The following is a 16,651-nucleotide window of genomic DNA, read 5'->3' as shown; positions in this document are numbered from 1 at the left end:
TCAAGGTTAATTGTGGAGTGTCTTGGTTGCACATCAAGGTTGTTCTTATCTAGTGATTGTAGTTAGAGTTAACGACTTAATTTGAAACACATACTGATCAGCTGTGTATGGTTGATCTGTCCCCTGGCTCAGCAGTTTTTTTTACAGACAATTGATGTTGCTACTCTGAAACTGTCAATAGGCATGTCTCAGCCTTGAAATAAATGAAAGAAGATATTGCAGTGCATAATTGATTTCTATATTAACCACTTTACAGCACTACAGACTCCATGACTGAGCAGATCTGAAGCATTGTTTAGGTCTTCCAGACCTATTATATTGGGGGTGAGGGTGGGTTATTGGTTTGTTCTTGTTCTTGTTTTTATTATGTACTTTGTGGGGGTTTTATCTTGTATTTTTGTGTTGTGAACTGCCCTGAGATCTATGGCTGGAGGGTGGTATACAAATTATTATTATTGGCTTCATTCTGGGCCAGCTCTAGACTTCATGGTTCTAGGACCATCAACTGGAGTATCTCAAATTACTGGGTATTGTAAAATCTTGTAATTGTCACGATCAGCTAATTAACTCCTGAAAATACAAATTCCTTAAGTGCTCATGGGGTTCTGGCTAATTGGTTCAGCCTTAGGAATTCATGGAGCCCAGTTGTATTGGTTCTTAAACTTTTTGGAGATTTCTCTTTTGACTTTGACTGTTGCTCTGCTGAGGGGTATGTTGTCCAAAGGAAACAGTGGGCTCATTAGTGCCATTAATGTTGAAGCTTTTTAGTGTCCTTTGTGTTTTGCTGCTGTAGACAGCTTGATACAAATGAAGAGGAAAAGAAATTAAAATAGCACTGTGCTGGTGCTAAAGCAGACTGATTGCAGCATTGCATTTAAAATACCATGCAGTGGCAGCAGTAAAATGATTTCTGCTGCCGTCCATTGTGCAAAGCACGATTTTGTAGTTTTTTCCCCGCAAGGAAAAAAGGAATGTGTTGAGCATGGACTCTATCTACTGAGCTGTTCTGTTCCTCACCTTGCAGAAAAAGAAATTACTTGGATTTGACCTAAGGTGCTGTGTCTTTTAGACTGTTGATTCCTTTCCTTCTGCTGTGTTGGATATATGTACAATATTATAGAAATGGGAAACTGTTTTACCTGCTTTCAATCTCATTCATTCTGGCCCAATAACATGCATTTTGAAAGCAGTGATAAAATACTACTCAATTTTAAAGCTATTTTTATTTTCCCACCATAATCCTTTTGGGTGTACCTTTTGGCACTGTTTCCAGCAGAAATAAATATTTTTTCACACAATCCTGACTTGAAGTTTTTTCTTTCTTTTACAACCAAACAGTCTAAGCTCTGGAGGATTTATGAAGAGTAGGTTTATAAATGGTTGTTGTATGACACCTCTAAGTTCAGAGGAAGTGTTCCTCTGAATACTAGTTGTGGAAAACAGGTGGATTTTTAAAAATCTGATCTAATAGGCAAGGTCAGGACATTCTTAACTTGTCCGCTTGGATTCAGTCCTGAAAGCAGATAAATGGTGGTCCTTGAGCTATTTGCATCTGAAATGGTTTATTGTGTTGAATGACGTTGCTTGTCAGTTTCCGAATTATAGCTAAAGTACTTTCTGTAAATCGTTAGGCAAACATGAGATTAATGTCTTCTTGGCCTGTGCCATTTCAGTTTCTCTTGAACTTGGCTTCCTGGAGATGAAATTCTAAAGTGTGTGATGATCACGTGAAAAATTGTATTCTCTCTTTAATGTAGGAAGTGCCATACAGGTCATTAGGTTTATCATTTAAATCCTCATGAAACACTTCTCATCATTACTGTGTTTGGTTAAACCAGCCTCTTTTTCCTTTTAGGTTATTGATTGTCTAAGACAGAACACAATGTCTCTTGGAGAACACAATGTCTCTCACAAGTGATGGGAATATGCAGAGTGGTTTTATAAATATTTCTGTCTCTAACTAGTCTCTGGTAAATTAGCCCAGTATATTGGGAGACATCCAAATGTTTGAGCGTGTTCACTAAAGATTAGATTAGATTAGATTAGATTAGATTAGATAAATTTATTGTCATTGTCCGTATATACACAGTATACACAACAACGAAAATCAAACACCCCCCCAAAGACCGGGTTCACATACACATTTACACGTATCTCCAACACTCTCATCCTATTCAGACATAATCTATAAAACATAACATAATCCAGAATATAACATAACCTATTTAAAGGCATAACATAACCTAAAACCTATCTCATTCCTTCCTACTCCCTGCTTGCTATTTCTTGCAACTGGCCCTGAGATCATTATTTAGTGCAATCAGAGCTCTTGGATAGAAACTATTCAGAAGGCGTGTGGTTCGTGTTTTCATTGTCCTATATCTTCTGCCCGAAGGCAACAGTTCAAAGAAGTTGTGAGCAGGATGGGTGGGATCTCTCAGGATATTGTGTGACTTCTTCAAAGTGCGAGACGTGAAGATCTCATCCAGGGTTGGTAGTTGGAGCCCAATAACATTCTGGGCAATTTTAATTATTCTCTGTAAAGCTTTTTTATCCGTTTCGGAGCTGCTCCCATACCACGATAATACACTATAGGTTAAGACACTCTCGATGGTACTGTGATAATAGGACAGAAGTAGGTGCTGAGATAGATTCAGTCCCCTGAGCATTCTCAGGAAATACAACCTCCCCTGCACCTTCCTCACAACCATATTAATATTTGCAGTCCATGAGAGGTCCTCAGAGATATAAATGCCCAGGTATTTAAAACTACCAACCCTCTCCACCTCCACTAACTCACATGCACCACTGTTTAGCTAAGTATGGGACCTTGAATGTTGTTTGTAGAAGATGACCTCTTATTGCTGCACTGAACCTTGCTCAGTTTCATAAGTGGCTTTTAATTTGCAAGGGCTGTGGTTTTTCTTCGAGTGCTTTTTTGACCGTTCATTAATGAATAATTGAGTGTTTTGACAGATTTGTTTGATAAAGTACACTTGTATCAAAACTTTACTATGCTTTATGTACCCATTTTTTCTATACAAATATCTATTTTATCCCTGCAGGCCAAGTGTAATAAGTGGGTGGGGCCACCCACTGTCAGTCATCTGACATCATGCTGATGCCATGTGACTGAGAGGTAGGTGGCCCTCTCCACCTGTCAAAATTGTAGGTTTGGGAGGGACCTGCTTTGCCAGCTTTTGCCACATTGAATAAATAGCTTTGGAAATAAACCTTATCTGTTTTGGCTGCTCTGTGTTTTTCTAACTCAGCTCAGCATTCAGGATTGAAAGCAAAGTTCCTTGGTCCCCATTCAGTATAATAGAGAATCTAGTTCTGGCAATAATTGTTTTCCTTTCAACAGAAGTGAATAAAATTTACAAGCTTCCAAACTCTGGGCAGATATGCCCAAGGCTTTTTATATGTTGCACCTCTGAAGTTTTATTTTTGCTAACAAGCAAATGAATAGTCAATAACTTTTTTGTTTACTGCCAGATTTGGCTGCACTTTTCAGGCATTGTTATCCCTTCTGAGTGCATGATATCTGCCAAGAGAGCAACAATATTTCTTTTGCAAAGGCAGGCTTTACAGTTTGGGGATGGCTATAATGGGAATCTGCCTGCTTCTTGGGAGAAAACCAATGACAAACCTAGATAGCATCTTAAAAAGTAGAGACATCACCCTGCCAACAAAGGTCCGCATAGTAAAAGCTATGGTTTTCCCAGTAGTGATGTATGGAAGTGAAAGCTGGACCATAAAGAAGGCTGATTGCCAAAGAATTGATGCTTTTGAATTATGGTGCTGGAGGAGACTCTTGAGAGTCCCATAGACTGCAAGAAGATCAAACCTCTCCATTCTTAAGGAAATCAGCCCTGAGTGCTCACTGGAAGGACAGATCCTGAAGCTGAGGCTCCAATACTTTGGCTACCTCATGAGAAGAGAAGACTCCCTGGAAAAGACCCTGATGTTGGGAAAGATGGAGGGCACAAGGAGAAGGGGACGACAGAGGACGAGATGGTTGGACAGTGTTCTTGAAGCTACCAGCATGAGTTTGACCAAACTGCGGGAGGCAGTGGAAGACAGGAGTGCCTGGCATGCTCTGGTCCATGGGGTCACGAAGAGTCGGACACGACTAAACAAACAAACATAATGGGAATCATAGGGTGGTGTTAGAAAAAAGAACGTGGATCACCAGGGAACACTAAGATGGGACCAGTGTCACCCACCAGCAAGAACCTTTTTACATTTAGAGTCATTGGTGAGTGTGGGCTTTGCTACTACCATGGATTTTTGAAAATAAAATGCAGATCTCCATTTACTTCCATAGAGAAAGGCATAGATCCACATGAAAACAATTTGTAATCCCACCAAACCTCTGTCATTGGAGTGTCTTGGGAAATTAATTGACACTGATTTAAAGCAAAAGATCCATCCCACCTCTTTACCTCTTCCCCGTTGAGCTCTGGCATTTCCTTAGTCAGTTTGGTTTTGTGTCTCCGGAGTTGGTGGGTAGCTTTGTTTTTCAACAAAACTGCTTGCTATTTGCCAGATCAGATTTTCATAACAGTACTGATCATGGAATATTTTTGAGGAAGGACCCTGATGGTTATTGGAAACTGGAAGTTCTGCAACACTGAAAGCAAAGTTCACAGAGAGTAGAATAAAATCTTACTGATTCTCATATACCAAAGGATTCACTGGCTCTTCTGCCCTGGAAGCTGGTTCAGTGGTTTTAATACAAGTTACTGTATTAGGAATTACACGTGCTATTTTTATGATCATAGTGTATGGGCAGCAAGACGCAGTAGCCAGGATGGCTGTTGCTGTGATATGAAGACATGTCCGTGTTTGTTTTAATTTCTCTGGAGAAGTAATAAAATGGGACTAATATTTAAACAGATTCAGTTGATCAGTTTTATGTTTTTATTGCAGCTCGGGGTTTTAACATTTCTCTTCAGATAAGTGGGTTATATAATTTGCAATTCTTGCATCTCTGGAGGAAAAGGCCTGCTCACATAGCATTGAGAACAGGGTGATGACCAAGCAAAGAGGTTTAATGTCACAAGAAGGATCTCCACGTTCAGGACGGGCTGTGCTTCATTTTCGGCACAGAAATGATTGCTGCCAAAGACACAGCTGTTCAATATGGACATTAGCTTGGTTCTTGAAATGTCACTAAAGGTTGTTGGGGTCAGGCCTGGGAATGAGCTTTGTGGCCTTGATCAAGGTCTCTGCAGGGGAGATGTGAACATTGAAAGCACCCAGATTTAAATGCGTGGCAGACAAGATTTCCCCTTTTACCCCTGTTTTGAAAGGCTGCATATGGTATAAACCCTGCTAGAGACCCAACAGCCATCCACTACCAAAGACCCTTTGGACCACAGGTCATTGTGCAGAGTGGAGTTATGCACTTTGTGCAGCAGTTTTTCAGGGTGCAGCCTCTAAAAGCAGCACCTGTGCAAATAGATGGAGATAATCTCCATCTTTTTTTGCATAGGGTCTATCTTCCAAGGCCATACCCAAGAAAATATTTTTCTTTCTGTGAGGGGGAAATGGTTGAGAGAGCCCTAATACCAGGTTGAGACCTTGGGCCCTTTGCATTTTTTAAATATATATATTTCCATAGTAAAGAAACATTACTTTCAGGTTGGTGTTTTGGTGCTGAGGAGTAATTAAGTATCTTTCTTTCTTTTTTCTTTTTTTGGCATGCAGATGAAGAAGAGGACTTTGTTAATAAGAAGGTCGCTCCCAAACCCAAGGAAAATGGGACATCTGTGGCTATTCGTTTTGGGACATCTGGAGCATCAAAGACTGATCCCAAACCAAAACTGAAAAATAAACCCCTATCTCCAGTAAAACTGACACCAACCTCTGTAATCGATTACTTTGGAACTGGTAGCATTCAGCGATCAGAGAAGAAACTGGTGTCAAGCAAACGAAAAGAAGTGAGTAATGCAAGAGGGTGACTCTTCTAGCTGATGTGTGCTTATGAGCAGAAAAGTTCATGAACTTCATGAAGAAACTATTGGTGTGTCATCTAGACTTCCTTTTATTAGGGTGTGAGAAGAGCACCTTAAGTGGATTTTGGAAATGGCAGTTTGCTACGTAATATCCAGTTAAGGAAAATGCGGGCGACTGCTCCCTATATAAAGAGAATAACCGTTTTAAAAGAAGAGAGATTATGATACAAATAAGAGATGAGGAAGGTGGGTTATGTCATTTAAGATGCATGAAATGGAATAGGAAACAATGGTCACAGCTACATCATGCATTTAAAGTGCTTTTATGGCACTGTAACCATCATGGAGAAACCTGTGAACTAGTTTGTTAAGGATTCTGGCCTCCCAGCACCCTTAATAAACTACAGTTCCCAGGATCCTTCATGACTTTTAAAAGTGATACAAGAATGCTTTAAATGTGTGTCTCTGACCAGTGTCGGCTACCGACAACCATTGACCATAAATCTCAAGACAAGCTGACCAGATCTGTTCTCTTTACACTCATGTTGATACAAGGCCAATTCAGATTGGGGCAAGGAATGCAAAACATAAGTTGTGTGGGGAGTTCTGAGTGTTGAAGTGCCATGCGGTTTGAGTCTGTGCCAGTCAGGAAGAAGAGGAAAGCAAAGCCCTTAATTCTCACTTCCTTGTCTGTGCCTAGCTTTTTGGTTTCTGCCTATGGAACGTGGCATGGTTGTGCAATAAAATGTGACAAATGTCCAGAATCAATATGCCGGCACACTAAAATATGTGATCAATATTCTTGCCACTGGGTTCTCTGAAATGTTGCTTTGAAAACATCTTTATCACCTAGAATTAGATTTCCTCCCTGTACAATTCCTGTTCCACTTGCTTCTTGTTTTAAGCACAGGCATTTAGGTTGAGGCTTTATGATTTCCCTTCTCATTCATTATTCCATGATGCTTGTCTAAGTAATGGGTTCACTGTGAGCTCCCCTGTGATTCTTCTCTCTTTGCGGTGCAGCTGTCACAAAGCAGGGACCCCACACTAGATGATGAGGCTGTCGCCAGGCAGCTACAGCTTGAAGAGAATACGGAGGTAACAACAGACAAATAAGCATGTGCACTTTGCTGGCTTTTTTAGCATAGTTTTCCTTGATAACAAATATGAAAGGCTCCTCTTGCCTGTTTTGTTGCAGTACAGCCATTCCTGCTGAACCTTCCCTTTTCTATAGCATTTTTCTAGGTTGAATCGTCTTTCCTCTTCCTTCTTCCCCTTTCTCGATTTAATTTGATTCTTCTTTCTAGACCCTAGTAGTAGTTCACAACATGGAGTGGTCACAACAAAAAAGAAATTGCCTTGTCCCCCCATAGATATTGCCACCCACATGAATAAGACACAGTCTTTAGTTCTAGGGTTAACATATGATAAAAGAAGAAAGACTCCTGTGCTCTTTATTTAATTCTGTAACCATCTAAGACTGTAAAGACCTGTATAGGACAAAGGTTGTGGCGCCCAGACTAGAGAAAGTCCTTGCACAGTCATGCTATCTTCAAAGGAAATTATTCCCTTGATAAGGGGAGGCTTTTTTAAAAAAGTGGTTGGCTCTCGTGGGTAGCCTTGACTGGTTAGCTTCATGAGCATACTTGGAAAGTATTTGCTAAGCTGAGAGGAAGTTTTACTCTTACTTGGTGTTTCCCAGTTGTAGAGTGTGGGGGGACAGCTGCAACCTATGGACTAGCCAGCCCTGCCAATTTTATTATTGGTGGTTAGCCGCCCTGAGCCCGGCCTTGGCTGGGGAGGGCGGGGTATAAATAATAATAATAATAATAATAATAATAATAATAATAATAATAATAATAATAATTATTATTATTATTATTGAAAACCACGAGTGGTGTAGTTGCACTCTTGAGGGAGATCTGGGTGCTCTGGTCTTGCACAGAGATTTAAGGCCTCCAGAGGTGTTCTGAAACTGTTAAGAGTAGGTGACCAAAAGCAGTCTCTGGACCATGATGGAAAATATCCTATGCTAAGTGGAAATCTACTGAAAATACAATATTTGAAAAAAATATGTAAAATGTGAAACTCTGGAAATGTTATATATACTTGTTTTGACTTGGCTTTCTGCATTGGCTGCACTGGCACAGTTAGAAGGTTTTTTTCGGCGTTTCATCCTGTAGGTCCCCACAACTCTAAGAGGAAAGGGGACTTTTCCTGTCTGCTGGCACAGCCACACCAATAGCTGCTACCAGTCAGAGTACAGCGTTAGAAAAAGGAAATGATTATTTGCTGGTGCTGAAACTTGAGCATTTCATGGTGAAATATAGAAGCTGTAGATTATCAGGATTACACTGAAGATCAAAAGCCATCCTGTTCACTGAAAATGAACATTCTCTATGCATTTTAAATTCTCAACTATGTATGCCATGTTTAAATAGCATGTTAAGGAAATTAATAATTTGGAACAGTGGTTTAGTTTTAGTGTAGTTTAAGATTTTTTTAAAGAAAATAATAATGATCCAAGGCACTATAGATGGGAACTTTTCATTTCTTTGCCTGACTTCCGCTCTTGCTGCTGGGCCTGTCTGCATTTAGCTTCATACGGAAAACAAGAAAGATTAATGCTATTCATTGGTCCAAATATCCTTCTGCGGCTCACAATTGCATAAAAGTAAACCCTGTGGCACTCTTCTGCTTATAAAGTTATCTGTCTGAATCATGCGTTGAGGCAAGTTTTGATCTCATTGTTGCCAAAAGATTGGATTTGTGTAATGTGTGCAGAACAGCTCTTATCAATAAATCTCTTGGCAAGAACAAATTAGCTTTCCTCTTAAGAAACGATATTTGATAATAGCAGGATGCAGCAAATGCTGTATTTATTGCATTAAGGGCGGAATGAAGGAGAAATTCACTTGTTTTTCCTTATTGTGTTTGACTGAAACTTGAGTGCATATTTGTTCTAGGAAAGAAAGCCATTTCAGAAAATAGCTTTTTGAAATGGGTTGAGGAAGTGGTGTGTTGTGTTATACGAGGGGTGGGGAACTTCAGACCAAGGGACAAAATGTGGCCCTCAGCCCTCTCTGCCTGGCCCTTGAGACTCTCTCCAGGGCATACCCCTCACTGGTCCTGCTTAATCCCTTCCTTCTGTGCTTCTGCTTGGCTTGAATGTGTCCTTAATTGTGATGGTGCTTCTTACTTGCATGGATGGATAGATACTTGCCTAGAAATCTGAATTTTGCATGGCTTGACTGTATCCTGTTGTGCAAAGGCAAGAGCCCCGTCTGTTGCTACACCAGCTTTTAGCCTCTAGCCATGCTCACCACAGGTACGCAGGCCCCAGAAGGTTGCCATGAGGAAGTATGTTCCTCATACTGAAAAGGAATCTGCACTCCGGCTTATACCCTCCTCTCATAGCCTGCGCAGTAAAGTCACAGTGTGACACATTTAGGGTGAAAGTGGGCACGGCTGTGGCGAACTTTCCTCTGACAATTTCAGGCAGGTTGTACCAAAAATGGGTGGGGTTGCAGTTGAGGAGCTGGAGGACCTGATTTGTCTTGTTTATAAATGCCAGCTAACTGACTTAATATTGCTACTTGCAAGAAGAATTAGATGAAATTATTTGTGGTGTAGTGGTAGTTAGCTAACGCTTGATTTAAATTTATCCATGAGCAGTACTTCCTCCCCTCTTTGGTTTTCCTTAGATTGGCTCAAAAAATGCTGGGATAATTATCTTGCCTCCTCAGAAACGGGGGGGCGGGCGGGTTGTCTTCTTCTGAGCCAATGAGTTAAATCAGACCATAGGACTGTGACATAGTCCAATTCCTTCCCCAAGCACCCCTTCAGACTCCATCCCATCACTGATCTGCAGGTATACCTTCCTATTTCGTGCTGCTTACGCAACAAGCCAGGTGTCGCAAATGTAGTTTTCCCAGCACTTGGTGAAGACCACTTTGATTTACATTTCCCAGCATTGCTGGTGCTTGGCTTACTACCATAGCAGCAATATGGCAATCTGGGACCATTGTTGGTGGCAAGAGGAACATAGTTCTTCTCTGCCTTGGATTGCAATCAAATTGAGTTGAGGAAGATTCGTCAATGGCAAGGAAGATTTATATTCCAAGGCAATGAATTACAAAGTTCAGTAACATCCCTAGTTTAGGTAGCATAGTAATCCTCTGATTTTTAGCAGTGTCCGTTTACTTATTGTGATGCATTAATCCCTTATTTCAGTTGGAGAGGCAGCTGCATGAAGATGAAGAATTTGCCAGAACTCTGGCCATGCTGGATGAAACACCAAAGAAGAAAAAGGTAACATCTTACGAACTGGTTGCTCTGTGCAACTACTTCACAAAGGGTGGGTGCAAGTGGAAATCTGACAGTGGATCATAGTCACCTTGTATATGATGTGGGTATGACAGTGGAAGGCTTTGTTATCTCTGGCATGCTGCTTTATTTTGAGAAAGAGCCTGCTTCTCTTTGTGTGCCTCTTCCAAACTCTTCTTCCTGATGGACCCAAGCTGAGGACTATTGCAGAGGTTTGGCTTGGTGGCTTGGTTGCCAACTCCTGTCCTATGCTCATCCGACAAACCTCTGGTTGAAACCAAATTCTGCTGCATGTCATAGGCTATAGCTTCAAATGATTCATGCAGTAGAGATGAATGTGGCAATACAGAAGTTCATCTGATGACCTTGTGTTGCATGAGCACAATCTTGTTTTGAATGGGATGGGTGCACTCAATAGTGACTAGGAATTTGTGATAATCTCTTGTCACTTTCTGCCAATAAGCCTGAATTTTAAAGGACAGTGTCACCACACTTTAAAATAATCCACCCCATATACAACAACAACAATTTTATTATTTGTTTGCCACCCACCTGACTGGGTTGCCCCAGCCACTCTGGGCGGCTCCCAACAGACTATTAAAAACACGATAAAACATTAAACATTAAAAACTTCCCTAAACATCTTAAGTGTAAATCTGTTAATGACCATCTGTTAATGACCATCTGTTAATGTCCTATTTGTTTTACCGAGTTTTAAATATAGACTGTTTAAAGTACTTTGCAGTTTGTATTTAGCTTATTTAAAACTCAGTAAAATAATTGGACATCATCTTAAAATGATTCAGACTGATTGTTTATTTACAAAAATAGATTCCTATTTCGTATTTGTAATAGCTTCATCATAATAGTTATTCATGAGCACATCTCTCTTTAGCCTCGAAAAGATCCAGAAGAGAAACAGATAACTTCAACAGTCAAAACTAGTCCAGTTGAAGCAGAAAAACATAAACAGGCTCCTAAAGGTAATTTTTATCCAGCAAAATAGTAATTTAACTTTCAAGGCTGAGGTGGTAGCACCAGTTTTTAATCTGCAACATGTTCTTCTCTCTCCAGTAAAACCTGCCAGTTCAACTGTGGACACAAGGCCTAATTCTGCAAAGGACCAGGTTTGCTCAGAAAGTACAAAAACATTGAGTCAGCACCCTGAGTCTTCTGTTAGTAAAGAGAGGAAGGATTTGGGGAATAAGCTGTTGTCCTCTAAACCAAGTTCCAAGTTGGCTGTGCTGAAGCAAAAATCAGAAAGTATTAAAGTAGAAAATGGAACTCCGATAAAAAATGAAATGAAAATGAAAAATGAAAGTAGGACTCCAAAAGTAAAGTCCGTTTTACCAGAGGAGACACCTAGAAAGGAGAAGGTTACTCCCCCAAAATCTAAGGTAAGCTTGAAGACCACACTTAAGGAACTGCAGATTTCATCATTATTTTGAAAGGTCTTGTGTGCCCTGACATGGATTGAACCAATGCCTTGGCATGGTAGTAATAATAATAATAATAATAATAATAATAAAAAAAAAAAATTATTTATACCCTGCCCTCCCCAGCCAAGGCCGGGCTCAGGGCGGCTAACAACCAATAATAAAAACAAGTTGAATGAATACAATTTAAAAACAAGATTAAAATACAACATTAAAATGCAGCCTCATCACAGGAGGAGAAAGGAAAAAAGAAAGAGGGGGAGGGAATCAAATTGACTCCAGGCCAAAGGCCAGGCGGAACAACTCTGTCTTACAGGCCCTGCAGAAAGAAATCAGATCCTGCAGGGCCCTGGTCTCATGAGGCAGAGCGTTCCACCAGGCCGGAGCCAGTGTTGAAAAGGCCCTGGCTCTGGTTGAGGCTAATCTAACTTTCTTAGGGTCCGGGACCTCTAGGGTGTTGCTATTTATGGACCTTAAGGTCCTCCGTGGGGCATACCGGGAGAATGCTTTTTGCCAGGCAAGATTTAGAACTTAGCTGAACAGGCTGGATATTCTCAATCCCTATTACAGTGTGCTCTTCCAGCGCACTCTCTGCTGTCAACACTATAGTGTGAATAATACAGGACTGTATTGGGGTGCAGGGGAGATTTCAGTTCTAACATCAATTTCATCTGTTATGAACTGGCTTTGGACAAGCTGCAGAGATGAGAGTCTGTTTTAGCCACCTTCTGTTTGTAGCTTTTTTGCACAATTTTGTGCACCGAAGACATTGCTCAGAATGGGCAGAGAGCTCGATCAGCTGCTCAACACATGAGTGTGTCCAGCTTCTTGTATTTTTTTCTCTTCAGGGAGCGTGAAAGAGTAGCATCAGTTCTTGAAGAAACTGAACTTTTTTTAAAAAATAAGGGTAAAGGGACCCCTGACCATTAGGTCCAGTCGTGGCCAACTCTGGGGTTGCGGCGCTCATCTCGCTTTATTGGCTGAGGGAGTCGGTGTACAGCTTCCAGGTCATGTGGCCAGCATGACCAAGCCGCTTCTGGCAAACCAGAGCAGCACACGGAAACGCCGTTTACCTTCCTGCCGGAGTGGTACCTATTTATCTACTTGTACTTTGACGTGCTTTTGAATTGCTACATTGGCAGGAGCAGGGACCAAGCAACGGGAGCTCATCCCGTCGCGGGGATTCGAACTGCCGACCTTCTGATCGGCAAGTCCTAGGCTCAGTGGTTTAACCCACAGCGCCACCCGAGTCCCTTTTTAAAAATAGGTAGGCCATAATTTGAGTGAAGATTAACATCCCAGAAGTGTGTTCAAACTTATCCTAAATGATTGGTGTACAAATAATTTGTATTTGGGTTTATCTCTATTAATGTTTGCTCATCTCTTTACGTTATTTGAACTGGGTGGAACCTGATTGCTATGTGATTTTTCTTTTCAAAGTCTGTAAGTCCTGAGGACTCTGAAAAGAAGCGAGCCAACTATCAAGCTTATAGAAGCTATCTTAATCGTGAAGGCCCAAGAGCGCTTGGCTCTAAGGAAATCCCACAAGTAAGTGCAGACATCTTCTTGCAGAAACATATCACGAGTGATTGGTATTTCTAGTATTATTGGGCCTAGCAACTCCTTCCAGACTTTCTCATCTCTTTCTCCCAGGCCTACTGTTGGACACCACCTGTATTCTAACCAGATACTGTACAATCGATGTGCATTTAAGGCCAGACAGCTGAAATCGTGCATATTTGTTGACAAAGCTGTCTTCAGGTTTGCAGGCTGTTCTGCAAGCCAGAAGTATGTTTATACTGTGCCAAAGATCAGTTTTCATTTCATCATGATGAAGAACAAAATCATATTTCACACAGTGCTTTTTTACTTTTCCTCTCTTTGGAACACGGCTGCTGTAGCTTTCACTTCAACTGCCTTAAACGTAATGCTGCCCATTGGCACCGTTTTTTCTCCTTAGGGTGGCGAAAATTGCTTTGAAGGCCTGACGTTTGTGATCACAGGCATCTTGGAATCCATTGAACGCGATGAGGCCAAATCTCTGATTGAGCGCTATGGAGGGAAAGTAACTGGGAATATCAGCAAGAAGACAGACTATCTTGTGAAGGGTCGTGACTGTGGCGCAGCCAAGACTGACAAGGTAAGTTGTTACCGTGTGGTCATGGAGTCCTTGCTTTGTCATAACAAGCGATCTCTTGCCTCCCTGACCTGTGTATCCTCTTCTCCTATCAAGCCATGTCCCGGTCTTGAGAACAGAATGGCTTCACTTCAAAATTAAGTCTTGCCACAACCCCAGCCTATTTGAAATAGTTTTTTTGGTGTGTGTGCGCTAATTTTCTTTCCAGACAACTCTCTGCAGGGCACAGTGGTACCTTGGTTCTTGAATTTAAGCCATTCTGGGAGTCCGTTCAACTCCCGAAACCATTGAAAAATGAAGGTGCGGCTTCCGATTGGCTGCAGGAACTTCCTGCACTCAATTGGAAGCTGCATCGGATGTTTGGCTTCTGAAAAACGTTTGAAAACCAGAACACTTCCGGGTTTGCGGCGTTCAGGAGCCAATTTGTTCAACAACTAAGCTGTTTGGGAACCAAGGTAGTACTGTACTCGTTTTGTGTGGCTCCTTTTGAAGAGGATGCAGGAGCCCCTCTGGAACACACTGAAGTTCATTTGAGGAAGATCCATTTGGGTTTGAAATGGTTTCATCCTGGGATGGGGGATTGGCGCTTGCAGATAAGAGATTTTCTGCCTAACATCAGTTTACAAATGGCTGACATTGAATCTGCTCCTCCGAGGAATATCCCCACTGATCCTCTGCGACCAGTTCCAGTCAGGCTGGCAGACAGCTGTCCTGAACACCCTTCAGAAACTGGGTTTTGCCCCTCAAGCCCTTCTAAGCCTGGGGTTGGGCCAGGCAAAAGCTACGGTCAGGCAAAGAATCATAGACCCCGAGAGGCAACAGGACTGCTCAAGGTGCCCCGACTATAAAATTGGAGAAATCGAGAGAGATATAGCCGCACCGGCAGCATATCTCTTCTTTCTCGTATCCAAAAATGCTAGAAGAGCCTTTACACTCGCCAGAAGCTCGGCTCTGCCCTCGCTGGTCCTGGAAGGAGCCTTTTAAAAAGTCCCTTATGCTGCGCCTGTTCACTGGGGGATATAGGAAGCCCAGAGCACTTGTTCTTTAGATGTCCCTTTGATGAAGAGGCATGTAGTAAGACCATTGATCCCCTGCTGGTGAGGCTCGCTGACCTCCCAGAAAAGCAAAAATTCGACCTTTCCCTGTTAGGCAAAGATCATAAGACGACCCGGATGGTCGCCAGATTCTGTCCATGGGTAACTCTGGGTCATATCTATGCGGTAGCTTATCTTAAAGTTTTAAGTGTCTATGTGCTTATCACAGTTATAAATTTTAAATTTATTGTTGTACATTGTTTTAACTGTTTGTTTTCTTTCTGGGATTGTACTCCCAAGTGTGTTTTATAAGCTGGTCTCCGACCGTAATAAATTATCTATCTGTCTATCTATCTATCTATCTATCTATCTATCTATAGAGATATTTATCCAGTACATTGTATTGTACATTATTGGAAATCAGCATTCGTCCTCACTCCTGCGCTACTTTAGTCAAGTACAACTGTCACCTTGCAGCTGCTCAATAAAAGTGCCCTCCTCAGTGTGTTTACACTAAATTCAAGGGCACTTCCAAATAAATGTGCTTAGGGTTACAGCTTTAAATGTATCCTGCATTCAGTGAAATGGCCTTTTTCTGAGTTCCATTTTGTTAGCACTATCAACAGTACAACTCTTAAGACTCAAAGGCTTTCAGCCTCAGCAGTATGAGGCCAGATCTTTGTGATAGGCAGATTCTCTTCTTCTGGAGCTGAAGGTTGCTTGTTGAGGTGAGGAAATAATTAGTGGAGACCTCTGATTTCAGGTATATTTTATTTGCTTAACCAGGTTCTACATCTGCTGCATTTGAACATGTTAGCTGGGTGTGATTGTGCTACTTTCTGACACTGAGCGCTATAAATGTGAATAACTGCAGACTTTGGCTTCTCTTATAGGCCTTAGCTTTAGGGACAAAAATAATTGATGAAGATGGTTTATTTGACCTGATTCGTAGTATGCCAGGAAAGAAGTCAAAGTATGAAGTGGCAGCTGAAGCAGAGGTTTGTACAAATTAGCTTTAACTGACAACACTCTTAATTCTCTTTTTAATTGCAGAAGTAGTTGTTCTTTTGAATAACCTCAAGGCCAAAGAATGCTTGATGCTAGAAGATTCAATATCACATTTCTTGGCATTGTGTTGTTGCACAGCCTCTAGAAGAACTGTGGACTCGTGGGGTGGGGGCTATGAATTAGATTGCAGCATTTCCCCAAGGCGAGTGGGTGCTCTAGCCTTTCCTCACAAGCCATGTTCACAAGAAAAAGTCTTCTTCCAACCTGGGGAGAAAAATTATAGAAATCTTTGGGTTTTATCCTCTTTCCTTACACAGCAGAGACCAAAAAAACCAACTAAAAGTGGATGAACAACCTAGTTTGTGTGCTGACACTGAGACTTAATGTTACTGCCATGTATAGTGATTTTTTTAAAAAAGGTTATCCATCTGACAAGAATAGGTATTCTATTGTAATTAGGGTTGGAGAAAATAATCTTAATTCAATGTGTGTCCCTTGCACATGACCAGACTATTAAGTCTGTGCCATCTCGAATCTGTGTGGATTTCAGGAAAAATCCTGAAACATTCTCACACTTGGCCACACTTGTTTAAAACTTCTGATTTAAAAGTCCCCAGAAGTCATTGTACATTATGATATGCCACCCTTGCTTGCTAATTGTATGGAGAAAAGGACGACTGCTGTGGAGGCAGCCAACTTTTTTTTTTTTGCAGAGTGTCCCTGGTAGCCTTAAAGGGACATAATAAACCA

At 41.3% G+C, this 16,651-nt stretch overlaps 1 protein-coding gene across 2 annotated transcripts in view; it reads left to right on the top strand.

The window, feature by feature from the left end:
- Positions 1–16,651, top strand: part of RFC1 (replication factor C subunit 1) — a 37,290-nt gene that overhangs the window by 6,674 nt on the left and 13,965 nt on the right. Inside the window, exons 5-12 of one of the 2 annotated variants that reach the window (XM_083630169.1) lie at positions 5,713–5,945; positions 6,984–7,058; positions 10,194–10,271; positions 11,182–11,269; positions 11,361–11,683; positions 13,163–13,270; positions 13,683–13,862; positions 15,787–15,891. In XM_083630169.1, coding sequence (XP_083486295.1) covers positions 5,713–5,945; positions 6,984–7,058; positions 10,194–10,271; positions 11,182–11,269; positions 11,361–11,683; positions 13,163–13,270; positions 13,683–13,862; positions 15,787–15,891 — 1,190 coding nt within the window. The remainder of the gene's footprint in view (positions 1–5,712; positions 5,946–6,983; positions 7,059–10,193; positions 10,272–11,181; positions 11,270–11,360; positions 11,684–13,162; positions 13,271–13,682; positions 13,863–15,786; positions 15,892–16,651) is intronic. The other variant, XM_083630170.1, reaches the window with a different exon arrangement.

The sequence above is a fragment of the Podarcis filfolensis genome (assembly GCF_964270895.1).
Source record: "Podarcis filfolensis genome assembly, chromosome: 9".
In the NCBI taxonomy this organism is placed as follows: domain Eukaryota; kingdom Metazoa; phylum Chordata; class Lepidosauria; order Squamata; family Lacertidae; genus Podarcis; species Podarcis filfolensis.
This window is presented reverse-complemented; position numbering and strand designations above follow the sequence as displayed.